Raw genomic sequence first — 26,377 nt, 5'->3', positions numbered from 1 at the left:
TTTCCCTTCTAGAGTGTGTCTTCCCAACCTCATACCTTCCCCTTTCACTTTCTGTCTCCATTTTTAAAAATGATTTCTTGTCCGAGGCGCTGGCATGTCATAGATCAGTGCTGGACAGAGAAAGCATCCTTAGGCTCTGTACACCAGCTGACCCTCTGCAACTTCTGGGTTTCTCCTGCCTCAATATCTGTGACATGGATAGGAAGGTACCTGCTATTTAAGCCCCTCTAGGTATAGGGTTAAGGAAACAGAAAATAGTTGCCAGGTCCAGAGTCTTAGAATTTTAGCACTTGGCTAAGGGAATAGGGAATAGGAAATAGGGCTATTTTTTTTTTAAGGGAATAGTTTTTTTGTTTGTTTGTTTTTAATTTTATTTATTTATTTATTTATTTATGGCTGTGTTGGGTCTTCGTTTCTGCGCGAGGGCTTTCTCTAGTTGTGGCAAGCGGGGGCCACTCTTCATCGCGGTGCACGGGCCTCTCACTATCGCGGCCTCTCTTGTTGCAGAGCACAGGCTCCAGACGCGCAGGCTCAGTAATTGTGGCTCACGGGCCTAGTTGCACCGCGGCCTGTGGGATCTTCCCAAACCAGGGCTCGAACCCGTGTCCCCTGCATTGGCAGGCAGATTCTCAACCACTGCGCCACCAGGGAAGCCCAGGGCTATTTTTAATGCGTGGTGACGATGAATATATATTTACATATCAGGGAAATTATTGACATACATTATTAATGGTATATGCTGTTAAATACGGTAGAAAATTTCAAGTGATATATTTTACTTGATTAGAACTGTCATCTCCTTCCGTGCTCAGGCTTCTAGCTTTGTTTTCTGTGCGACACTGTTTGCATACAGCTTTATGAATGGCATTTATCTTTTATTAAATGGAATTAATTTTTTCTCAAAAACTAGTTAGTATAAGTAAATCAAATTGGTTAACTTGGCGGGGGCAGTTTTGGACATTTTAAACTTGACCTTTAAACTTAGTCTTCTTTTGTACTTTGTCACATCTTTCACTTCTTTAGTAGTTTGGTTAGTGGGAGCTGGGAATGCACCAAACACATTGAGATACTTAAAATCATTTCAGTGTTACTGAAGTTCAAAGGCAAGTAGGAGCCAATTGCCTCTGCTTGTTTCCAAAATAACATAGGGGAACAGTAATCAGTTGCAGTTGCTATAGGTAATTAATTGCAAGTTGATTTTATTGAGAAAGTGGGCAACACTGTATTTATGCAATAAAAGATTTATCAGACATACAGCTTCCCTCCTGCCTACCCAGCTGACGGAGGAAACAAACTTTCAACAAAACATTATTTTAATGAGCACATTGCAAAGGTGCTGGATTTATGGGGGACATCAGGCAACACTGATTGCAATTACTGTCTCTGTTTGTTGTTCAAGACTTTATTGGTTCCATATTGAGAAGAGTGTGAGGATGAAATTTAGAGGGGAAAGTAGTCAACCAGTCTGTTAGCCTATAAAGATGATGCCTTTTTAGAACGTCCATACTTGGTGGCATTAAAGCTACCTGAAAATCATTATCTTTGTAGTTTAAAAATCATTTCTTTTTAAAGTTAAGTTGTCGTTGATTTGACCAGGGAGGGACATAGTCTTCTTAAAATGTCTCTATTCTTTTATCTTGGGCTACTTGCTACATCTGTTATCATTAGGACCCTCTAGAATGAAGCAGCCTGAAAGCCTTGGGGTATCACACATATAAATATTGAGTTCTCATATCAATATTCTTTTGTTAAATTGATCTTATCAAATAATTTAGCATTAATTGCTTTATTATGTTGTATGTTGGTATTAGTCACATGACACTGCTGCCAAAATCTTGGCTCCCTGTGCGCCGGTGCCGAAATGAGATACAGAGACAGAGTTCTGGAGGGGAGAGAAAGGCTGGCTTTATTCTTTGCCAGGCAAAGGGGGGAACACAGCAGGCCAGCACCTCAAGTGTTGCCCCCTCCTTGGGGAATAGGGAGAGGTCTTATAGTCGGGGCTCAGTAGTCAGGGGTATGTAATAAGGATCAAGGCAGTAACAGTCTTGCATTGTTCTTTCTTCTGCAGAGTTTCTAAAGGGTGGGGTTGTTGACAAGATTAGGGTGTGTGCAGGGTCTCCTAATCTTGAAGCGCTTCTCTGGTCCCTTTAATCTTGCCTCAGGTGGCTTCCTGGCTGCTCCCCGGCCTTGATTATCAACTGTTCCGAATCTGCCCTTTGGAACTCAGGGAAGGTCATGGAGGCTGGAGTCTTGCCTATAAGAAATGGGGGACAAAAAGGCCTCCATGCCTGGGAGCCCCACAGGGCCCTGCTCGGTTTCAACATTAGTAGGTGTTAGTCACATTGCATCATTATTACTTTATTCAGCCTCGGCTTCCTCACTAATATGTGCTGTAGGCATCTCTGTCAAATCACAGATATCAAGACTCTAGAGCAGCAGTTGGCAAATGTTTTCTGTATAAAGGACCAGAGAGTAAAGACTTTCAGCTTTATGGGCCTTATGGTCTGTGTCTTAGCTGCTCGACCTTGTTGTTATGTGTGAAAGCAGCTGTGGACAGGATGCAAATGAATGGTCCTGACTCTGTTCCTGTTAAACTTTATAAAAGCAGGGGATGGGCCTGATTTGCCTGTAGGCTAGAGCAAGGTTCATGGACTTGAATGCCTGTCGGGGCTAGGCAGGTACTGCAAAAGAGTCAAGTGGCTGACTGGGGACTGCCACTAGTGCCTTGTCTAAAACGGGCAGCTGCTTCTTACCTACAGCCACTTGTGACTGCCCCAGTGATATCTGAGCTTATAATTCAAGAGTAGCTGGAAACTGGTATTTTTACACAAAGCACTTTTATCAGTGGGCAACTAACTTTAGATTTGTTCAGAAAATACAGTAAAGGTCAAGCTATATATCTTCGTGAGCTCTTTTCTGGTCCATAGGATCTAGTTTTGCAAATTCTGGTATTTTCAGGTGTAACTGTGTATTATGTATAACTATATATTATGTACAGGAACTTCCTGGAAAATGTCATCAGACATGGACAGCAAATATCTAGTTCTGATGCTGCTACCTCCCTTCAAGTGCCTGTGACAGACATCAGTAATCAATCATACCACTCTTTCCTGCTGAGCCTAGAGAAAATTTCAGAGTGATTCTACACCAGTCCTCAGAAAAGCCACAACCAGTGAATTCATTGTGTCCTCTGATATATAAGGTATTTGACACTCCTGTTCCAGAGGACTCTCTTTAAAATGTTTTTGGGATTCACCTGGCTTTGGACTTTTTAATTCTATGACTTTAAAGAAATCTAAAGAGCTAAAAACTGCTCTTAACTAAAGAGTATTTGAGAAAATATGTATCAGAAATAACACATATGACAAAAGGTAAGATTCTGTTACCATGGCAGAATTTATTTTATTCTATTGAATAAATTTATTTATTTAGTTTTGGCTGCATTGGGTCTTCATTGTGGTGCGCAGGCTTCTCATTGTGGTGGCTTCTCTTGTTGTGGAACAGAGGCTCTAGGTGCGCGGGCTCAGTAGTTGTGGCGCACAGGTTTAGTTGCTCCACGGCATGTGGGATCTTCCCGGACCAGAACTTGAATCCGTGTCCCCTGCATTGGCAGGCAGATTCTTAACCACTGTGCTGCCAGGGAAGTCCCAGATTTTAGATTCAAACTTAGAGAATTGAAGATCTCCACAGTTGCATGTGTCCGTAAAAGTTCTGGTAGCATTCCGTCTTTGAAGAGACCATGAACTTGGATTTCTGGTCTGATTTTTTTTCACCATACCTATGCAAAGTAATGGGAGCAAATAGTTATAAAGGAGAGTTTCTTTTTCCTTTCTCTTACTGCCTCTGACCCTGGTGCACAGTTACTGGAGAGTCAGATGTTCAGAATTTAGGGACTCTGTATGAGAACATGTGCCATCTGGGAGCACATGCTTTTGGATTGTGTATGTGGCATGCACCTGATGCAGCCTAAGTAAAACATGCTTTATTGTCCATTTTGATGGCATAAAACTTTACATCTTTTGTACTCTGCCCTCTGTGAGTCTAAACCATACTTGTCTCTCAAGTTTGATCTTCTCCAAGAATTCTGCTCTACCCATTCTAATCCTCATTGAACCTGCCTCTTCTCTAGATTTCTTTAATATTGAGAACTGTCCTAATTTAGCAGTGTCACGCTTTATTACATTATTTGATTTAATTTGCATTTGTTTCCTCCCCCCATAATTAACATTTTCTTTTCCTGCCATCTAGCGTAGTAAGGACCGTGAATGGTGTGAACTGAAAGAACATTTTGTTTTTAAGCAGGCAATTTAGTACAGATGTTCATTGGATGCTTTTTATATGCCAGTCACTGGGGCTCTAAATGTGGATGAAACAGAAAAATGGACCCTGCCCTTGAAGACCAGAGTCTAGTGGATTAAAGTCTAATGGAATTTAAAATGTTCCCTTTTTTAGTAATCAGTGATGAACATTTACAGCTCCCCTGGAAGGAAAGCTCCCCTGGGCCTAGGTCTTTGTTTCATTTACTGATATACCCCAAGTGCCCAGGTCAGTGCCTTGTATACAGTAACTGCTCAGTAAATATTTCTTAGGTGAACTTTTACAAGTTTTTATGTAAGTGCAGGACTCTTAGTGTAGGTGAACCATAGTGTCTGCCTTCCACTTCCTTTACGTCTCTCCCACTCCTCATCCCAGCCACGTAGTTCTCTGCCCAGAAAAGTCAGCCTTGACTTTCCTTCCAGAAATATTATATGTACGTATACGTACGTGTGTGTGTTTGTACTTCTTACACAAATTATAGCCTATGCCTTTCTTTCCCTTAAAAATATACCAGATAGTTCTCTATCAGTGCATACTCATGTTACTTTTAGTGGCTGTATAGTATTGATTACTCGGACATTTCATAATTTATTAAACCAGAAACTTATTGATGGGTATTTAGGTTATTCTGATCTTTTGCTCTTATACACAGTATTACGGTAAATATCCTCACTCAAGTTGTGACCTCTGCAAGTAGGCATTTTAGTATACATTCCTAAAGGTGGAATTGTGGAATTCTTATAAGTTCAAAGGGTTTATGTATTTGTAATTTTGATAGGAATTGCCAAATAGTCTTCTACAGAGAATATGAGTGTGCCATTTTGCTGCACTCTGACTAACACCATATTTTATCAAAGTGCTTGATTTTTTTGTGATCTGATAGGTGAAAAATATCGATTATGGCTTTGTATTTCTCTTACATAAATAAGTTTGAACATCATTTTATATGTTTACAAACTCATTTCATTTTATGTGTTCTGTCGTTATAACTTTTGCCCATTTTTCTATGTGATAATTGATCTTTATCTTATTGATGTGTAGGAGCTCTTTGTATAGTTAAAAAAAAAATTCCATGTCTGTGCTTGCTTGTTTATATTTCTATGTGAATTAGAGAATCAGCTTGTCTAGTGACCTGCCCCACTCACCTAAAAAATCAATCCTGTTGGTATTTTTGTTGTGTTTGTGTCAAATTTATAGGTGATTTAGGGAGAACCGGCATTTCCATGATGTTTCGTCTTATTTCCCAGGAACATAATATGTCTTTACATTTGTTTAAGTGAGTCATTGTTGTGATAAAGGGCATTGTCTTAACTTTGGGACTGTTTCTAATGTTTCCCTATTAAAATATGCTGGCTTTAGGATTGAGATAGATCTGTATTGTATCATGTTAAGGAACTAGCCACCCATTGCTATCTTATTGAGGTTTTTACCATGAAAGGATATATTTTGTCACATACATTTGTGTAATTCTGGTGACTCATATATCTGTTGTTTGTTTGTTTTCATCTATGAGTATGATGAATTTTAAGTATAGACTTTTGCATATTGAACTATCCTTGTACTCATGGAATAAGTTCTACTTGGTCATGGAAAGTTATCCTTTTAATATGCTGCTGGATTTGGATTCTGTTTTCTTATATAGATCTTCCATGACCTACTGGGGTTATCTCCCAATAAGCCCATTGTAAGTTGAAAATATAAGTCACAGCTGCATTTAATACACCTAACCTACCGAACATCATAGCTTAGCCTAGCCTGCCTTAAACCTGCTCAGAACACTTACATTAGCCCACAGCTGAGCAAAATCATCAGACACAAAGTATATTGTAACAGAGTGTTGAATATCTCATGTAACTTATTGAATATTGTACTGAAAGTGAAAATGAGAATGGTTGTATGGGTACAGAATGGTTGTAAGTGTATCAGTTCTCCACCCTTCTGATCACGTGGCTGACTTGGAGCTGCCTGTGCCCAACATCACAAGAGAGTATTGTTCTGCATGTCGCTAGCCTGGGATAGGATGAAATTCAAAATTCGAAGTATGGTTTTGACTGAATGAATGTTGCTTTTACACCATTGTAAAGTTGAAAAATCGTTAAGTTGGGGACCATCTGTACTGTATTTAAGAAATATGCATTGATTTTCAGATGTGAGAGTGGTGTGTGTGTGTGTGTGTGTGTGTGTGCTTGCTTTGGAGTTTGATGCGTATTATGTCTTTATGAAAAGAATTTGAACACTTTTCTTTTTCTGTGCTCTTGAACAATTTACAGTGGATTGAAATTACCCACTTCTTAGTTTTTTGATAGAATTCTCCTTTGCAGCTCTCTACTCCTGTGTTCTTTGACAACTACCCCTATACCTTCTTTGGCTTTTTTTTAGCTTTTCTACCTCTTCTGGGGTCAATTTTGGTCATTAATGTTTTCCTAAAAACCTATCCAGATTTTCTAATTTAGTTACATGGAATTGAACAAAATAATCTTCTTTCATTTTCTTTGGTATGTGTGGGTTATTTCCTCACCATTTTCAGATTTTTTTGATTAAAAAATAAATGACATGTTAACAATATTCTAAAGAATGTGTTTTTTAAAAAAAATATGACGTAAAAAGAGTATATAGTTCACTTATCCATATTTTATTAAAACCTCAGCTATTCCTAAGGTAACTGTTATGAAACCCAGAACTTTAGATGAAACATTTCCATTCTGACAACTCTCTTCTCTTTTGACAGACCCTGAAGAGGAAAGTGAGGATGACCCTCAACTCGAAGGCAGAGATCCTGATATTTGGCACGTTGGTTTTAAGATCTCATGGGACATAGAGACACCTGGTTTGGCGATACCCCTTCACCAAGGAGACTGCTACTTTATGCTTGGTAATTGGGAGGATCAAAGCTATACTGATGCTCTAGTGTCTAGGTTTTAGGTTATTGGGTACATATTTTGCATATGTCTTTTGAAATAAACTTTTCAGGTTTTTTATAGTGATAATAAAACATCTACATGTGACTAGGTTTTCTTAGAAGATACTGCTAATTTTTATTTTCATCTTTTTCAATTTTATTTTATTTTTTATACAGCAGGTTCTTATTAGTTATCTATTTTATACATATTAGTGTATATATGTCAATCCTGATCTCCCAATTCTCCACGACCACCACCACCCCGTCACTTTCCCCCCTTGGTGTCCATACGTTTCTTCTCTACATCTGTGTCTCTATTTCTGCCTTGCAGAGCGGTTCATCTGTACCATTTTTCTAGATTCCACATATATGCATTAATATGCGATATTTGTTTTTCTTTCTCTGACTTACTTCACTCTGTAGGACAGTCTCTAGATCCATCCACGTCTCTACAAATGACCCAATTTCGTTCCCTTTTATGGCTGAGTAATACTCCATTGTATATATGTACCACATCTTCTTTATCCATTTGTCTGTCGATGGGCATTTAGGTTGCTTCCATGACCTGGCTATTGGAAATACTGCTGCAATGAACATTGGGGTGCATGTGTCTCTTTGAATTATGGTTTTCTCAGGGTATATGCCCAGGAGTGGGATTGCTGGGTCGTATGGTAATTCTATTTTAGTTTTTTAAGGACCTCCATACTGTTCTCTGTAGTGGTTGTATCAATTTACATTCCCATCAACAGTGCAAGAGGGTTCCCTTTTCTCCACACCATCTCCCGCATTTGTTGTTTGTAGATTTTCTGATGACGCCCATTCTAACTGGTGTGAGGTGATACCTCATTGTAGTTTTGATTTGCATGTCTCTAATAATTCGTGATGTTGAGCAGCTTTCCATGTATGTCTTGGCCATCTGTATGTCTCCTTTGGAGAAATGTCTATTTAGGTCTTCTGCCCATTTTTTGATCGGGTTGTTTGTTTTTTTAATATTGAGCTGCATGAGCTGTTTATACATTTTGGAGATTAATCCTTTGTCCATTGATTCATTTGCACATATTTTCTCCCATTCTGAGAGTTGTTTTTTCATCTTGTTTATAGTTTCCTTTGCTGTGCAAAAGCTTTTAAGTTTCATTAGGTCCCATTTGTTTATTTTTGTTTTGATTTCCATTACTCTAGGAGGTGGATCAAAAAAGATCTTGCTGTGATTTATGTCAAAGAGTTTTCTTCCTATGTTTTCCTCTAAGAGTTTTATAGTGTCCGGTCTTACATTTAAGTCTTTAATCCTTTTTGAGTTTATTTTTGTGTAAGGTGTTAGGGAGTGTTCTAATTTCATTCTTTTACATGTAGCTGTCCAGTTTTCCCAGCACCACTTATTGAAGAGACCATCTTTTCTCCATTGTATATCCTTGCCTCCTTTGTCATAGAATAGTTGACCATAGGTGTGTGGGTTTATCTCTGGGTTTTCTATCCTGTTCCATTGATCTATATTTCTGTTTTTGTGCCAGTCCCATATTGTCTTGATTACTGTAGCTTTGTAGTATAGTCTGAAGTCAGGGAGTGTGATTCCTCCAGCTCCGTTTTTTTCCCTCAAGACTGCTTTGGCTATTCGGGGTCTTTTGTGTCTCCATACAAATTTTAAGATTTTTTTGTTCTAGTTCTGTAAAAAATGCCATTGGTAATTTGATAGGGATTGCACTGAATCTGTAAATTGCTTTGGGTAGTACAGTCATTTTCACAGTATTGATTCTTCCAATCCAAGGACATGGTATATCTCTCTGTCTGTTTGTGTCATCTTTGATTTCTTTCACCAGTGTCTTATAGTTTTCTGAGTACAGGTCTTTACCTCTTTAGGTAGGTTTATTCCTAGGTATTTTATTCTTTTTGTTGCAATGGTAAATGGGATTGTTTCCTTAATTTCTCTTTCTGATCTTGTGTTGTTAGTGTATAGGAATGCCAGAGATTTCTGTGCATTAATTTTGTATCCTGCAACTTTACCAGATTCATTGATTAGCTCTAGTAGTTTTCTAGTGGCATCTTTAGGATTCTCTATGTATAATATCATGTCATCAGCAGTGACAGTTTTACTTCTTCTTTTCCAACTGGATTCATTTTATTTCTTTTTCTTCTCTGATTGCTGTGGCTAGGACTTCCGAAACTATGTTGAATAATAGTGGTGAGAGTGGACATCCTTGTCTTCTTCCTGATCTTAGAGGAAATGCTTTCAGTTTTTCACCATTGAGAATGATGTTTGCTGTGGGTTTGTCATATATGGCCTTTATTATGTTGAGGTAGGTTCCCTCTATACCCACTTTCTGGATAGTTTTTATCATAAATGGATGTTAAATTTTGTCAAAAGCTTTTTCTGCATCTGTTGAGATGATCATATGGTTTTTATCCTTCAGTTGTTGACATGGTGTATTACATTGATTGATTTGCATATATTGAAGAATCCTTGCATCCCTGGGATAAATCCCACTTGATCATCGTGTATGATCCTTTTAATGTGTTGTTGGATTCTGTTTGCTAGTATTTTGTTGAGGTTTTTGCATCTATATTCATCAGTGATATTGGTCTGTAATTTTCTCTTTTGTAGTATCTTTGTCTGGTTTTGGTATCAGGGTGATGGTGGCCTCATAGAATGAGTTTGGGAGGGTTCTCTTTTTCTTGATGAGTCTGGCTAAAGGTTTATCAATTTTGTTTATCTTCTCAAAGAACCAGCTTTTAGTTTTATTGATCTTTGCTATTGTTTTCTTTGTTTCTATTTCATTTATTTCTGCTCTGATCTTTTTTTTTTTTTAATTTTATTTATTTATTTATGGCTGTGTTGGGTCTTCGCTTCCGTGCGAGGGCTCCCCCTAGTTGTGGCAAGCAGGGGCCATTCACCATCGTGGCCTCTCTTGTCGCGGAGCACAGGCTCCAGATGCGCAGGCTCAGCAATTGTGGCTCACGGGCCCAGTTGCTCCGCGGCACGCGGGATCTCCCCAGGCCAGGGCTCGAACCCCTGTCCCCTGCATCGGCAGGCAGACTCTTAACCATTGCGCCACCAGGGAAGCCCTTCTGCTCTGATCTTTATGATTTCTTTCCTTCTACTAACTTTGGGTTTTGTTTGTTCTTCTTTCTCTAGTTCCTTTAGGTGTAAGGTTAGATTGTTTATTTGAGACTTTTCCTGTTTCTTGAGGTAGGATTGTATTGCTATAAACTTCCCTCTTAGATCTGCTTTTGCTGCATCCCATAGGTTATGGATCGTCGAGTTTTCATTGTCATTTATCTCTAGGTATTTTTTGATTTCTTCTTTGATTTCTTCAGTGATCTCTTGGTTATTTAGTAACGTAGTGTTTAGTCTGCATGTGTTTGTGATTTTTACATTTTTTCCCTGTAATTGATTTCTAATCTTATAGCATTGTGGTTGGAAAAGATGCTTGATATGATTTCAGTTTTCTTAAATTTACCAAGGCTTGATTTATGACCCAAGATGTGATCTCTCCTGGAGAATGTTCCGTGTGCACTTGAGAAGAAAGTGTAATCTGCTGTTTTGGGGTGGAATGTCCTATAAATATCAATTAAATCTATCTGGTCTGTTGTGTCATTTAAAGTGTGTGTTTCCTTATTAATTTTCTGTCTGGATGATCTGTCCATTGGTGTAAGTGAGGTGTTAAAGTCCCCCACTATTACTGTGTTACTGTTGATTTCCTCTTTTATAGCCATTAGCATTTTCCTTATGTATTGAGGTGCTCCTATGTTAGGTGCATATATATTTATAATTGTGATATTTTCTTCTTGGATTGATCCCTTGGTCATTATGTAGTGTCCTTCCTTGTCTCTTGTAACATTCTTTATTTTAATAAAGTCTGTTTTATCTGATATGAGTATTGCTACTCCAGCTTTCTTTTGGTTTCCATTTGCATGGAATATCTTTTTCCATCCCCTCACTTTCAGTCTGTATGTTTCCCTATGTCTGAAGTGGGTCTCTTGTAGACAGCATATATATGGGTATTGTTTTTGTATCCATTCAGTGAACCTGTGTTTTTTGGTTGGAGCATTTAATCCATTCACGTTTAAGGTAATTATTGATATGTATGTTCCTATTACCATTTTCTTAATTGTTTTGGGTTTGTTTTTGTAGGTCCTTTTCTTCTCTTGTGTTTCCCACTTAGAGAAGTTGCTTTAGCATTTGTTGTAGAGCTGCTTTGGTGGTGTTGTATTCTCTTATCTTTTGCTTGTCTATAAAGCTTTTGATTTCTCTGTTGAATCTGAATGAGATCCTTGCCCGGTAGAGTAATCTTGGTTGTAGGTTCTTCCCTTTCCTCACTGTAAATATGTCGTGCCACTCCCTTCTGGCTTTTAGAGTTTCTGCTGAGAAATCAGCTGTTAACCTTATGGGAGTTCCCTTGTATTTTACTTGTCGTTTTTCCCTTGTTGCTTTTAATAATTTTTCTTTGTCTTTAATTTTTATCAGGGTGGTTACTGTGTGTTTCAGTGTGTTTCTCCTTGGGTTTATCCTGCCTGGGACTCTCTGCGCTTCCTGGGCTTGGGTGGCTGTTTCCTTTCCCATGTTAGGGAAGTTTTTGACTATAATCTCTTCAAATATCTCCTCAGGTCCTTTCTCTCTCTCTTCTCTTTCTGGGACTCTATAATGCGAATGTTGGTACGTTTAATGTTATCCCAGAGGTCTCTTAGGCTGTCTTCATTTGTTTTCATTCTTTTTTCTTTATCCTGTTCCATGGCAGTGAATTCTGCTGTTCTGTGTTCCAGGTCACTTATCCATTCTTCTGCCTCAGTTATTCTGCTGTTGATTCCTTCTAGTGTGTTTTTCATTTCAGTTATTGTATTGTTCATCTCTTTGTTTGTTCTTGGTGTTTGTTTGTTAATTCTTCTAGGTCTTTGTTAAACATGTCTTGCATGTTCTCGATCTTTGCCTCCATTCTTTTTCTGAGGTCCTGGATCATCTTCACTATCATTATTCTGAATTCTTTTTCTGGAAGGTTGCGTATCTCCAGTTCATTTAGTTGTTTTTCTGGGACTTTATCTTGTTCCTTCATCTGGTACATAGTCCTTTGCCTTTTCATTTTGTCTATCTTTCTGTGAATGTGGTTTTCATTCCATAGGCTGCAGGATTGTAGTTCTTCTTGCTTCTGCCAGCTGCTCTCTGGTGGATAAGGCTATCTAAGAGACTTGTACAAGTTTCATGATGGGAGGGACTGCTGGTGGGTAGAGCTGGGTGTTGCTCTGGTGGGCAGAGCTCAGTAAAACTTTAATCTGCTTGTCTGCTGATGGGTGGGGCTGAGTTCCCTCCCTGTTGGTTGTTTGGCCTGAGGCGACCCAGTACTGGAGGCTGCAGGCTCTTTAGTGGGGCTAATGGTGGACTCCAGGAGGGCTCACGCCAAGGAGTACTTCCCAGAACTTCTGCTGCCAGTGTCCTTGTCCCCGTGGTGAGCCACAGCCACCCCCTGCCTCTGCAGGAGACCCTCCAACACTAGCAGGTAGGTCTGGTTCAGTCTCCTGTGGGGTCACTGCTCCTTCCACTGGGTCCTGATGTGCACACTACTTTGTGTGTGCCCTCCAAGAGTGGAGTTTCTGTCTCTCCCAGTTCTGTCAAAGTCCTGAAATCAAATCCTGCTATCTTTTAAAGTCTGATTCTCTGGGAATTCCTCCTCCCATTTTCCGACCTCCAGGTTGGGAAGCCTGGTGTGGGGCTCAGAACCTTCACTCCAGTGGGTGGACTTCTGTGGTATAAGTGTTCTCCAGTCTGTGAGTCACCCACCCAGCAGTTATGGGATTTGATTTTATTGTGATTGCGCCCCTTCTACCGTCTCATTGTGGCTTCTCCTTTGTCTTTGGATGTGGGGTATCATTTTTGGTGAGTTTCAGTGTCTTCCTGTCGATGATTGTTCAGCAATTAGTTGTGATTCTGGTGCTTTCACAAGAGGGAGTGAGAGCACGTCCTTCTACTCCGCCATCTTGAACCAATCTCTCCGATACTGCTAATTTTTAGAATTGCTTTTCTTTTCATTCCCAGTGTTTATGGAGTTCCCCAAATATGCTAAAGTTTTCAAGATTTTTCATCAGTGCTACTAAATCATCTAAGTCAACTTATCAGTGTGAAGTTTTAAAAATATTTCCCTATCTATATAGGTTTTTAGTGAAAGTTTTTTCTAGTTTTGAATTTAGGTTCTTCTCAAAAATAGCTGACCTGACAACACAGCCTCCCTCCCACCCCTCACCCCCCACCCCAATTGAGTTTCCCTCATTTCCCTCATGTAGTTCTTTGGGAAGCAGTAATTCAGCTGTGGTCAGGCTAACTGAAGCTGTGGAGTTTGTGGAGCTTTGCTTTTTGTTTCTTTGCTCTAAGTTTTTTGTTTTATTTTTAGACTTTCTCTTTGTTTTCTGACGCACAGTGTGCAAACAGCATCCTTTTGTCCTCGAACAGCTTCTCAGGGTTTATTCTGTCCTTGGCTCTGATCTCCTGATTATTTAGGGCTGCTCTCACTCTTACCTGCCTGGGGGAGTCTACTCATGTGTTTGGTTTTAGAGCCAGGAAGCACCAAGGCTCAAACCGAGTGTTTATAATAAGAATTATCTCCCAATTAATAGAGTGTTTCTGTGTGCTGCATAAGGTTCTGGAGTACTGGAGATGGATACAACTTGGTCCTTGCCTTCTAGGAATTATGAGTTTGGAGTGGCCCTTTCGGACATTTCATCATTAAGTGTTTTCCAAATTTCAGTCATTCGCACATCAGCTTCATGGTTTTTGCCATGTCCATGTGCTACCCATGTTATTATTACTTATGTAACATTTCTCTCTAGATTAACTCAGGTTTTTTCCTTTCGTCAAAATAAATTTTGTGGGGGAGATGTTATATCACTATCTTAAATGGAAAACCAGTATCACTTGACATAATTAGAAGCGTTGTTAGAAAAAGAAGAGAGTTTATAGAAAGAAAGTAAAACAGAATTAAGTGCCCACCGCTTTTGTTTGCTGCAGGTCCTGAGCCTCAGTCCTGTTCTGTCCTTAGTAACTGTTATGAAGAGGTGTTAACTGGATCATGGTACCAATCTTGGACTTTGTCCTTCATGTCAGCAGGGAGATTGGAAGATCATTACGTAGGGAATTACTTTCTCCTGGTACGATTCAGTGGTAAATTCTTCAATTCTTCTCATGGATGAGTCCTGCGTGTGTTACACACTGATCTAAGTAAACCCTAAATCTCTTGCCTTCCATTTGCATGTTGCTTTCCAGTTTACAGATCAATTTCACATAAGCAATTTCATTCAGTCTCCAAACAGCCTTGCCGGTGCGGGGTGGGGGGGAAGGTGCAGGGATTGTTCTGTTCTTCCTTAATTTGCCGAAAGTCACTCACTTCATGTGAGGCAGAACTGGGACCAGTGTGGGTTGCAGGTTTCATGTATGGTGCTTTTCTTGCTCTAAAAGGGACCGTTTAGATTGGATCCCAATTCACTGAAATCTCTAGGTGGGAATGCTTTTAGGGTTAAGGTCATCTCTTGGCCTGCCCCTCCCCTGCTTGCCTCAGCATCTGAGTTTCTATTCTGAAGTCTTTACCCCATTGTTTTGAGCATTATTTGTAGGTAGAACAGATTATTAATTCATTTTTTAAGAGACCACCCAATGTGGATATTTAACGTGAGTATAAATGGGTGATAGTTTCAGCCAGTAAACCACTTTCCTTTTGGATACTCTTGGAGTTTCTATGACTATTTTGCACCTTTTAAAGAAGTGAGAGTCAGAAGGGTGCCATTTTTAATAGCTTTATTAATTTTCTGTAAACAAAAGTAGTAAATACACATGGTAAAGGCTCAACTACTTTCTGTTTATTTAATAACATCTCATGTGTTCTCTTCTGATTGAAAAAGTAATACATGCTCATTGTAGAGAAGAGAAAGTCTGAAAAGTATAAAATGAAAGGATATAAAAATCAGGTTCCTGCCTATTTTAGTACATTCCTTTTCAGTCTTTTTCCTATGTGTGCATATGTGCGTATCTGGAATAACAATAGTATATGAATAACAGCTATGTTTATTGGGGACTAATGACAAGTCAAACCTTCTTGGAATCTTCTCAGTAACCCTGAGAAGTAGATGTTAGCTATATTGAGAAAGAAAAATTTAAGGTTAGATCAATGTCGTTACTTAGCCAGGGTTACACAGCAGGTAAGAGGCGTGGATTGGAACTTGTCACTTTAGCCCACTTGGGCTCTGACACCTGTGTCAGGCCATCCCCTCCCCACCACCTGGAGTCCCCCCTCACCCCACTGCAGCGCTGCCCCCTGCTCTGGGCTTCTGTGCCTTCCTCCCCCTCCCTCAGCGTGATGCCTAAGTTGTTCAGAAGGGCAGAAAAGAAGGTGACAGTGGTGGGGTGTTTGCTTCTTTCTTTTCCATTTCCTTTTTTAAAAAAATTTTTTTAATTAAAAAAAAATTTTTCACATCTTTATTGGAGTATAATTGTTTTACAATGGTGTGTTAGTTCCTGCTGTATAACAAAGTGAATCAGCTATATGCATACTATATCCCCATATCCCCTCCCTCTTACGTCTCCCGCCCACCCTCCCTCCCTATCCCACCCCTCTAGGCGGTCACAAAGCACCAAGCTGATCTCCCTGTGCTATGAGGCTGCTTCCCACTAGCTATCTGTTTTACATTTGGTAGTGTATGTATGTCCATGCCACTCTCTCACTTCGTCCCAGCTTTGCATTTCTTTTTAAAGTTATGTTTTTCTTGGCTCAGAAAAACATTAAAAATGAAAATATTAAATAATTATGTTGTCCTTTGACTTATATATTATAATGAATATACATTTTAAAATATACACTGGTTCCCTTTTTCTGTTGTAGGTGATAAACAGAAGAAGTGTGTTATTATTTTATAGGAGCTGATATCCAAGACATACTATCTAGTCCTGGTTTCCCAACTCCTGCCCTCAGATATAGGTTAAATAACTGATAACCTACTGAACTGGGCCAAGCATAGCCCACTGTACCCAAAGTTTGTATTTAGAATCTATTTTCTTATTAAGATGTCGTGTTTGATTTCTAAAATGAATTTTCCCACACCTCCTCTTAGCCAAAACAAGACAAAGATAAAAGCAACCGTGGTCGAAAGCTACCTTTTCTCTTTACTTTTTAAAAGGCAAATACTATAAAGAGCCTTGTGGAGGGACCTCAGCCCTGTGCTGATGTCTGAAATCTGAACTTCATAGCACTTATGAAAAGGAAACAGTTTAGCTCAATTTATAATAATATATTGGTCTGCAGAGGAAGTGCAGACTGAACCCTGCTGTCTCAAGTAAATACTCCAGGGGTGTCTGATGGGGAACGTGTCGGGTGCCTGTGATAGATCCACCGCCTGTGGAATTGAGTGAAGGCCCTGCTTGCAGTGCCTGAGGACACGCTTAACTGGGGTTGTCACGGTTTTACTTTTAAATTGGAATCTTTGCCCTAATCTCAGAGTTAGACATGACCAGATTTGCAAACAGATTTACAATTTTCACTAATTTTCCAACCAGGACTTCAAAACACACTTAGAGAAGGAAAAAAAACACACTCTGGTTTTTCTCAGAGTAGGATGATTTACTTTGCCACAGATGTTTTCCATAGACTGAATGCAACCAGGGCGTTAGGGACTTAAAGGTGGCTTGGAGACAAACTGTGGGTTTGTTTTTTTGTGGAACAGATTATACAGTTCAAGGGACATCAGCCAAATTATGTTCATTAACCAGGAGCTGAGTGTGGAGGTGGGATGGTGCAGGACAAAGGTGAGTGCTAGGTAAACATTTTGGGCAATGCCCCCTCCCCTTGTTATTATTTTTTACATGTCACTCTTCAAGACTCTGTTCTATCTCCTCTCTTCACTTTCGTTTCCTTAAATCCAACTACATCTCATTTTCACATATGTGTCATTACTATACCCATCAGCTATTTCAAAGCTTTAGTTGCCAAGTAAAAATTCCATGGCAAAAAAAGAAAACAGCAATATAAATTGAAATGCACAGTATTTCTTTTTTGGGTTGGCATTCGCTCACCAGCAGTTCAGGGCAGAATAATGGAAAGGCCATTTCCCATCAGGTGACCAGGTCCCAGACTCCCCTCTTGTCCATCGGCTGTGCACTGTTAGTTCCCCTCTGAACCTCTGCCGCCACTGCAAAACTAGTGCTTCACGATACTTGCTTCCCAGGGTCATCGTGAGGCCAAATCAGAAAGTATATGGGCAAGTGCTTTGTAAACTACGACTTGAACATGGCGACTCATTATGAAGATTGGTGGGGGCCAGGTTTATTTACAGAGCCTGGCCCGTGGATTTTTCTAGATGAGGTTCACCTTCTCTGAAATACCTATGTCTTAGAGCAGCAAGTCCCAGCGCACTGTGAATGTTTGATGTGTATAACCTGAAAACGTGCCACGTTCTATTTCTGGAGCCAACCCGAGCCCTCGAGTTGGAGCCCGTAGCTCTGTGAGCAGAAAGAAGAGAGGCCTCTAGGAGTTTACCTGGGGCTCCTCTGGGACTTCGCTTGGAGACCATAGTATCTTTGTAAATTCTCCAGGTGTCCCTCAATCCTGCCCTGATTTAGACCTTTTATTCAAAGGAAAAGGCTTTTGTTACTTCTTGCTCTGACCCTATTCCCTTGCTCCTCCAACCTCTGACTGACCAACTGAAGTAAAAAGTACCTCTAATATATGGCTTAATCATAAATTCTGAATAATTATACTTTATTACCTCTCATGGGTCTTGAAACCGTAGGTGCTACGTTCTGCTTTCTGCTGAGGCACGGGAATCATACAGAAACAGTAATAAATTATAACTTCAGGCTGCAGTCAGTAGGCTTGAGGAATTGCCATTTAAGTGGAAAGTGCTTGAACAGCCCGATGAGCACGTGCCATGTTTATTTTCGCTTTGAAAAGTAGGACAATGACAGTATGGTTTCAACCGCTTGTCCAACGTGAACTTACTGTGTTCTTCCCTGCTCAGCAACTGCAGTATTTGCTTCTTGCTGTTCACGTTTTACAGGGTTGAGGATGTGTCTCTTCTGAAACTTTCGCTCTAGAATATGCCCCTAAAGGCTGACGTTTTCAAACTTGGGCTTTTTTGACTTGATACCGGATTTTTTGGTATTCAGTTGAATTGGGGAGAGGGCATAGCTGGTGTCATAGGCTCTGAGGATAGGAACCTGAGTGTGTTCCTAGGTACTGGGAAGGATTTGCCTCTCTTACACTTTCTTATCATATCCAGTCTTTTTGCTTACTCCTGTAGTATTTGTGTTGTGAACTTTACTTGAAGCGCATGTGATGAGTACCTACTGAGGGTCAGGCACTGTGCTGGAGGCTTTGATATATTTCATTTATTTCTCGTAACAAGCCTGTCATGTAGGTAGTTATCCCCTTCTGAGCCCCATTTTTTTTCCCAGCAAAGAAAATCGATGGGGATTGACTGCTCGTGGGTACCTGGTTTCTTTCAGGGGTATGAAAATACTCTGAAATTAGTCTGTTGTGGTTGCCCAGTCCTGTGAACACACTAGCAGGCAGTGAGTTGTTTGGTATGTGGATTACAGTTCCATGAAGACTTCTTTAAAAAAGGAAATTGAGGCTCAGAGAGGTAAAACCACTTGTTCAAGGTGACATACCTAGTGAAGCTTGTGAGATCAAAGCTGTTCTTTCTTCCACTTGGCTAGCTCTACTAATTATATAGTCATGGAATCTTTTTTCGTTAAAAGTGTGGAAAAAATAATATTAATTGAACGATTAATAGATGAATGCACATATATTCTGCACATATATTCTTAGATTCAAACAGTATGGAAATGTATAGAATAAAATGTGGAACTACTCTTTCACCTTCCTCTATCTGGTCCTTTTGTAAGCCTTAACACAGATATAGCAATCTTAAAATATTTACATCTATGTTACTGCTGCTTTTTTAAAATAACACAAATGGGACTTTATAAGTGTGTGTGTGTGTGTGTGTGTGTGTGTGTGTGTGTGTATGTATGTATAGGTATATTACTAGAATACTTGCTTTTTTTTTAACTTAATATGTCCTGGAGATCTTTCCTGTCAGTACCTCATTCATATTATTGTTAGTAATATATTAAAAATAATACATATACTAGGAAATAAAAATTCAAACAGTGGAGGTTGATCTAAAATGTAAAGTGAAAAACTCTTTGCCATCTACCCCCAAGTTCCATTTCTTAGAAGTAACTACTTTTCACTGTATTTGCATTTTATTCTTTTAGTGATTCTCTCCCTCTTAACTCATAAAATATGCTTAATACTTCAGTTTTTTCATCCAGCAACTTTAAGGACTATCAGTTTTTTCATGAAGAGAAATATGGAATCGGCTCTCTTATACTCTTTCTTACTCTTGCTAACTTTTGTTAGTTAACGTTTTAGGGTTTTTTCTGTTAATTGATTACCTTTGTACCAAGATATAGATGCTCTCTCTTGACTTCTGGCATTTCAGCCGTAACATTACTTTCACATTTTTGAAGTGCATAACGATTACGTACTGATCTGTAATTTTGATGAGACGACCATTCTTCCTTTGTATATGGATTCTGAACTTCGAAAACCAGTACCTCACAGTGCTAATGTGTGTGTTATTAACTGTAGAACCAAATGGAGTGACTGGATGCATACATAGAAGTTGTCATCCACTGTAATTATGAAAGCTCTGTCAGATGAGAGGACACGTTGCAAATGTCAGGTCGAAATTGTATACCTCATCAAAAGCTCAGAATCGTGCCCCATTCTTTAGCTAGCTTTGTATTTGAACCATGACTTTCTTGTGTAGCTCTCCCTTTCCCCGGGAATTCATCATTGCCTTTCTGTATTACTGCTGGAAGAATCGTGCCATAGTGATAGCTCTGTGCCACTAGGTGTTTTGTCACACTACTTATTTAATGCTTTGATAAACACTGGCTTCTTCAAACCCACCTGGCACAGTTATCATATTGAGATTTCTTCTCATTGCACTCCTTGGCAAATTCCATTTTTACTTGGGTCCTGTGTCTTTTGTCTTTTTTGGAATGTTCTAAAAATGCCTTCTGTCTACTTTAGATTCCAGAAAATGTGTACCTTCTACAGTACCTAATACAGTACTTTGAATATGGTAGGTTCTTTAATAAATATTGAATCAATGAGTGAAATGAACGAACCAAGGATTGGCTTTTCTCCCCTTCATTCATGGCAATACAGGCAAAAGGAAGTACTTATTCTATCCTTGAAAGCTCCTGGCTGGAAAGGGTTTTGAAGACCCTCTGCAAAACAGATGGCCATTCATCTAATACTCTGGGGTCTCCAGAGACAGCTTTTAGAATCTTCCATGACAGTCTATTCCTTCAGTGACCCATGCTTTACTTCCTTGTGGCTAATCCAAATAACCATGTGGCAACACAGAATTTTCCAAAATGACACAGTGTCTGGATCAATCTGTACATTCTCCTTCACGTTTTTTATAAGAAAACCACCAAAGGTAACAAAAATGTGTTTCTTTTTTAACTGAGGATGGATGTGTTACTATGAATTATGAGGTCCTTTTATTCTCTATGGTTCATTCAATCAGTCACACTGTACTGAGGTAATTCTACATCTGGGTTGGGTAGGTGGAGTTTTCCCCTTTGGCTGGCAGTTTTCATATGCCCTCTTTGGCTATTATGTTATCTCTATAACATAACTCCTAAAAGCATGAGCTCTGGGAAGGAATTTTTTAGGCTTTTAATTTGATTGCATAACCTGTATTCCCTCTTTGCCACTTCTGTAAAGGCAGTGGAGGAATGACCGTGAATGAAGCCTTTAAAAATTTTTCTTTCTTTATTTATTTTTATTACAATTAAAAATTTTATTTTATTTATTTATTTTTTTGGCCATGCCACGCAGCTTGTGGGATCTTAGTTCCCTGACCAGGGATTGAACCCAGGACTAGACCAGGAATGAATTTGACTTTCCTCAATCAATCAGTCCCTGCAACAGATTTCAAGGCCAGACTATATACCCTATGATGGAAGATTCATTAAACTCTTCCTGTGGAATAATTCTTCTAGTCCCAATAACCATTTAAAATTTTTAAAAAGATGTAAATTATAGTCCTTGGTCAGTTCATTATAGTGGCTTTATCCTAAAATTGGTCCTGGCACAAACCTTTCTCCTTATATTTGTTCATACTGTTCCTTCCACCTTGTCATGTTTTCCCCTGTGAGTTTACATGTGTAACTCACCTATTTAGGGGTGACATTAAAAAAATTTAATACCCACAATGTCAGGGGCACCAACTATTCAGGGTGTTTGCCATAACTCTCTTTCCCCTCTGGACTGTAGCAATTGATATAGAAGTCTTATCTACTAGAGCTAAGCTTTTTCAGAGCCGGTATTATATATATTCTTGTACTATACACAGCACTTAGTACCTTGTGCAGAATAGGAACTTGCTGAGTATCTGGAGACAACAGTCTTTTTCTCCTCCCTAAGTGTGAACCAGAAACCATAACTATCTTCCTCAGTTGTCAGTGGAAAATCAGATGTGAGATAGGAGTGACTAAAGAGAGAAATCGAAAGGTATATGAAGGAACAGAACTTAGAGGTTTAAGTGGCTGCTTCTGTTTCATTCATTAACTTCATTTTGGAAGTTCTGGTGCCCAGAGTTCACTGTAGTAGAGGGTGATGTGATGGTGCTGTGTATACAAACTAGGGAGAGAAGAAACTTCATTCAAATTTTCTGTTATCCTAACCTCTGTTCCTTCTCATCTCTCCATTTCCACAATCCCCTCTGCCCTCCTGTCTCTTGGGAAGAGTTGCCACGTGGAAGAGTAAAGGCAGCCCTTCGCAAAGTGGGATTAAAGTTCTTTTTGCCTATTTAGAAAGCAAGAATGAATGATTAACCTCAAGAATGTATTCTCTTTGAAGCCTAACTATAAACCAAGCATTCCGTAAAAGTTAATTTCAAAAAAAAAAAAGAGAGAAAGGTGTGTACCCTGAGGTCATCTTCACCTCTGTATCTGTTTTTATGAAAGAGTTTTTAGTCCCCTGGAAAATTATATTGGGGAAGGTTTAAAAAACTAACCAAAACTCTTATCACCCACACCGACTGCAGTGTTCTGTCATTTTTATTTGGGGAATGAATATCTCTTTTCTGAGGATCTCTTCATTGACCATTTCCCTTCGGATTTTTAAAAAATCATCATACTTACTGTTCTAGTTTTTATTGCTAGGTACAAAAGTAATAATATATGTCATCCAGTCAAAGATGCTATCAATTTTAAGATGTGTTCCAAATTCAGAGATGTTAAATATGAAGAAAAATTAGGATTGATGGTCATTGTAGAAAATTTACAAACTATAAGAAAGTATAAACTGGATAACAAAAGTACATCATAATATCACCACACAGAGATAACATCATTCATAACTATTTGGTCTAATTCCTTCTAGTGTTTTTTCCTATACTTGGGAATATATGTTTGTTTATTTATTTTTTTAGAAAATTAATATCATGTTAGGTATAATGTTTTACATCTTGTTTTTTCCAATAATTTTATATCTTGAACATTTTTCCCTATTAAATATTCTTTGAAAATGTGATTTTTTAAAAATGGCTTAAATAGTAATCCCCTAGTTTTGTCATGCCATTCATTTCCAGTGCTTTGGTATCATATATATTGCCCTGTGAACATCTTTGTGTATACATCTTTGTCTGCACCTGTAAGTATTTCTCTAGGAAAAGTTACCAGAAGTGGGATACCTGGGTGAGGATGAGAGTGTCGATATGTAAAGACGGTACATGTTGTACTGTCAGACGGTTAATCAGAAAGATTGTTTTCAGTTTACCTTTCTACCTACAATGTATGAAACATGGTTATTAGTTACTTCTACCAGCCTATTTATCTCACCCTAGGCAACACTGGGCATTACGATTTAAAAATATTTTTGCCAGTTTAATGATGAAAATAACATGAGTGTGACTTACTACTATACCTACACGTATTCATATCTCCTTGAATGGCTATAGGATTCTTGAGTAACAAGCTTTCCACCTTTAAACTCTGTAGATATTGTCCCCTTGACCTCTGATGTTTGATGTTAGGAAGATATCTGAGATCATCTTCAAATTGATTATATTGTGGCAAACTGTGTTTTTTTCCTTTGGACATTTGTAGTATTTTATATTTAATTTTTGAACAGAATATGTTTATATATTTGGTCAGCCATTTTGTAGTACAGACTCAGGCCTTTTCACAACTTTGGAAAATATTCTTCTGTTATTTCTTTGACTATTCTTTCATTTCTCTGTTTTCTGCTTTCTTCCCTAAGATTCCTGTTACATCTGTTTTGGCTTCCAGAATCTGCCCCTCGTGTCTTATTTATTCTGTCACTAGTTTTTGTTTTCCCTCTGAGTTCTGGGAGAATTTCTCGAGTTCTCATTTACTTCGGTAATTTCATTTTTCTGCAGCACGCCTTCTGTTGTTCACTCCAGCTATCATCATTTTAAATGAAGCCATACGTATTAAAAACAAGTCAACTCCAAGCAACCTTTCCTGATCTCACGCTGCTCCATCCTCACAGCTGCTTGCCCCATTTTCACAGGTGCAGTGCCCTCTTGAATCAAGCGGCTTCTTGAAATACTGAGAATTTTACAAAATTTTTTTCTGTCTGTTTGAGTAACACTTTTTCGGAAGAGACAGTTTCTGTCAAACTGGTTCCTTTCCTTAGAACTGTAATACTTTTGCCTGAGTCTAGTGATTTTTCCTTGTCTGTTTTTCCTTATAGAAAAAGGACTAGCACCGGCTGATAGGCAAGTCGGTGTTAAGGTTTGTTCTGAAAAACTTAGTATGGGTTCCCGACCAAATCCTTCACTTGAAGGAGGAGGAAGAAAATGTATCTTTGCAGGGCCAGATGAGAGAGTTGATGAACTGGAGTGTACTGAATGACTTGTTTCTGTCTTTGGGTGGTATAGATGCTCACAGTATGAGCAAACCCTGGCAGCTCTTGGACCATTCCTGGCATACCTGCTCGCTCCAGTTTCTTACCTCCACAATGCCTGGTTCTCTTCGCAAAGCGATGACTTGCACCAGCAACACGTCTGGGGGTCTATGGGTCCCGCGGGTGGTGTGCATTTAACACTGTCCTGCAGAGGCTACAGGCCTCTGGGTGCCCTGTAGCCTCTCCTGCCCTTCTGCTCTGCACCTTCTGAGCTAGAGGGGGAGCACTGATCTCAGGATTTGCTTGATATATTTATCAGGATGCTGCCCTTTTTTTTTTTTTTTTTTTTAAGTCCCCCTTTGTTCCTCCACTATGTCCCATGCCCAGCTCTGTTCTAACACTTAGCCAGTTTCACCTCACTCATTTCATGGTAAAATCCTTACGGACAAGATCATGTCATTCAACTCTGCATCTCCAGAACTTAGTACAGCTTCTGCCATAAAGGGATACCAGATAAATAAATTAGGGCCAAATGAGTGCTCTTGAATTGAGGTCCCCAAATGATACACAAGCAGCTGCGTTGGTCAGCATTACCCAAGGACAGTGCCCCTCAACCCTCCTCTGCATGAGAATCCCGTGGGGCACTTTCAAGAATACAGTGCCTGGGCCTCAACTCTAGAAATTCTATTTTTAAATTATTATTATTTATTTATTTTTTGGCTGCGTTGGGTCTTCTTTGCTGCACGCAGGCTTTCTCTAGTTGAGGAGAGCGTGGTTACTCTTCATTGCGGTGCGTGGGCTTCTCATTATGGTGGCTTCTCTTGTTGCAGAGCACAGTCTCTAGGTGCGTGGGCTGCAGTAGTTGTGGCGCACGGGCTTAGTTGCTCTACGGCATGTGGGATCTTCCCGGACCAGGGCTAGAGCCCATGTCCCCTGCATTGGCAGGTGGATTCCTATCCACTGCACCACCGGGGAAACCCAACCCCAGAAATTCTGATGAAGCTAATCTGTTGTGGGTCCAGGGCGTCAGTATCTTTTTTTTTTAATTGAAATATAGTTGATTTACATTAGGGTGCTGCCCTTCTTTCATCTCATTCCACTTATACTGTATCCAGCACAATTCCTTGTAATTTCTGGCGTATTGAGAACCTTTCCCTAATGTTGAGCACTGAAGGAAGTCTTAAATTCTTTTACTATTTCATTGATCGTCTCATTGGGAATCTAAGAATGGGGTAGGTAGAGGCCTGGGTCTCTACTGTCATCTTGCCAGGAAGCGTCCCCTCCCCCCTTTCGTTGGCTATTAAATTCTGAAAACGTTCTCAGTCATGGATGTCCCCACATCTAGGAAAAATAAGGTCATAAATATTAAGATTGAGGGATGAGAATGGACAGGTGAGTAAGAATGAAAAGCTTCAGTGATCGTGTGCACCTGGGAAGATTGGATTTCAGTATTGGGCTTATTTAGCTCAGGAGTGCCTTTAGCCAAGCGCCTGATTGTTACTTTAAGAAATTTGGGGATGCAGTAGCCTCTGGTGACACACTAGACAACAGAACCGGGGAAATACGGGCTGGGTTAAACTTAGTGTGACCAACTGTCCCAGTTTGTCTGGTGTGAGAGTGGGGATCTCAGGATTCGGGCCTTCAGTGTTACAACCAGGAAAGCCCTGGGCATGGATTGATCACCCTAGCATCAATTATGCCACTGCATCTGTGATCTCTTATATATGAGATGAGATTTCATGCTACAGTGAACGTCCAGAGTTCCACTGATAAGGGCACGCAGCATTTAGCCTGCAAAGAGTAAGAGCTTCTTTTCCATTTGTTTTGTTGAATAAATTCTACAAACTCTGATTCCACTTGAGTAGAGAGTCAGTTTTTAGCTGTATTCTGAGATAGCTCTGGAAAACAGGCATTCTTTAGTGTTTTCTTTCTAAAATTTTTGCATTAGTCTTTAAAGCTGGGCATGTCTTTAGTGTATCCTTTAAGACGTGAGATACACAATCCATGAGGCTTGAGCCACTTTCATAGACTTAGAATTTTAGATAAATTAGAAGCTCTTCAATGAAAATTCCGGGGTTCTTTCTAAAAGTCATAAAGGATTAGAGACATTTGGGAGCAATCTCAAAAGAGTTGTTTGATTAGAGAGTTGCCAAGGATTTAAATAAAGGTACAAGCCTTGGAGTATTACTTCTAATGTTGTGTTTGCCACTTGGCCTGCCTCAGATTAGTGGCGCCTCAG

At 39.4% G+C, this 26,377-nt stretch overlaps 1 protein-coding gene across 6 annotated transcripts in view; it reads left to right on the top strand.

The window, feature by feature from the left end:
• The window catches only part of FTO (FTO alpha-ketoglutarate dependent dioxygenase), a 374,781-nt gene that overhangs the window by 120,922 nt on the left and 227,482 nt on the right, over positions 1-26,377 (top strand). For all 6 annotated transcript variants that reach the window (XM_079907100.1, XM_079907105.1, XM_079907103.1 and 3 more), the window contains exon 4: positions 7,046-7,189. In XM_079907100.1, the coding sequence (XP_079763226.1) occupies positions 7,046-7,189 (144 nt within the window). The remainder of the gene's footprint in view (positions 1-7,045; positions 7,190-26,377) is intronic.

This window comes from Stenella coeruleoalba (assembly GCF_951394435.1).
Source record: "Stenella coeruleoalba genome assembly, chromosome: 20".
In the NCBI taxonomy this organism is placed as follows: domain Eukaryota; kingdom Metazoa; phylum Chordata; class Mammalia; order Artiodactyla; family Delphinidae; genus Stenella; species Stenella coeruleoalba.
Note: the sequence above shows the minus strand (reverse complement) of the source record. Positions and strands in the feature narration are given on the sequence as shown.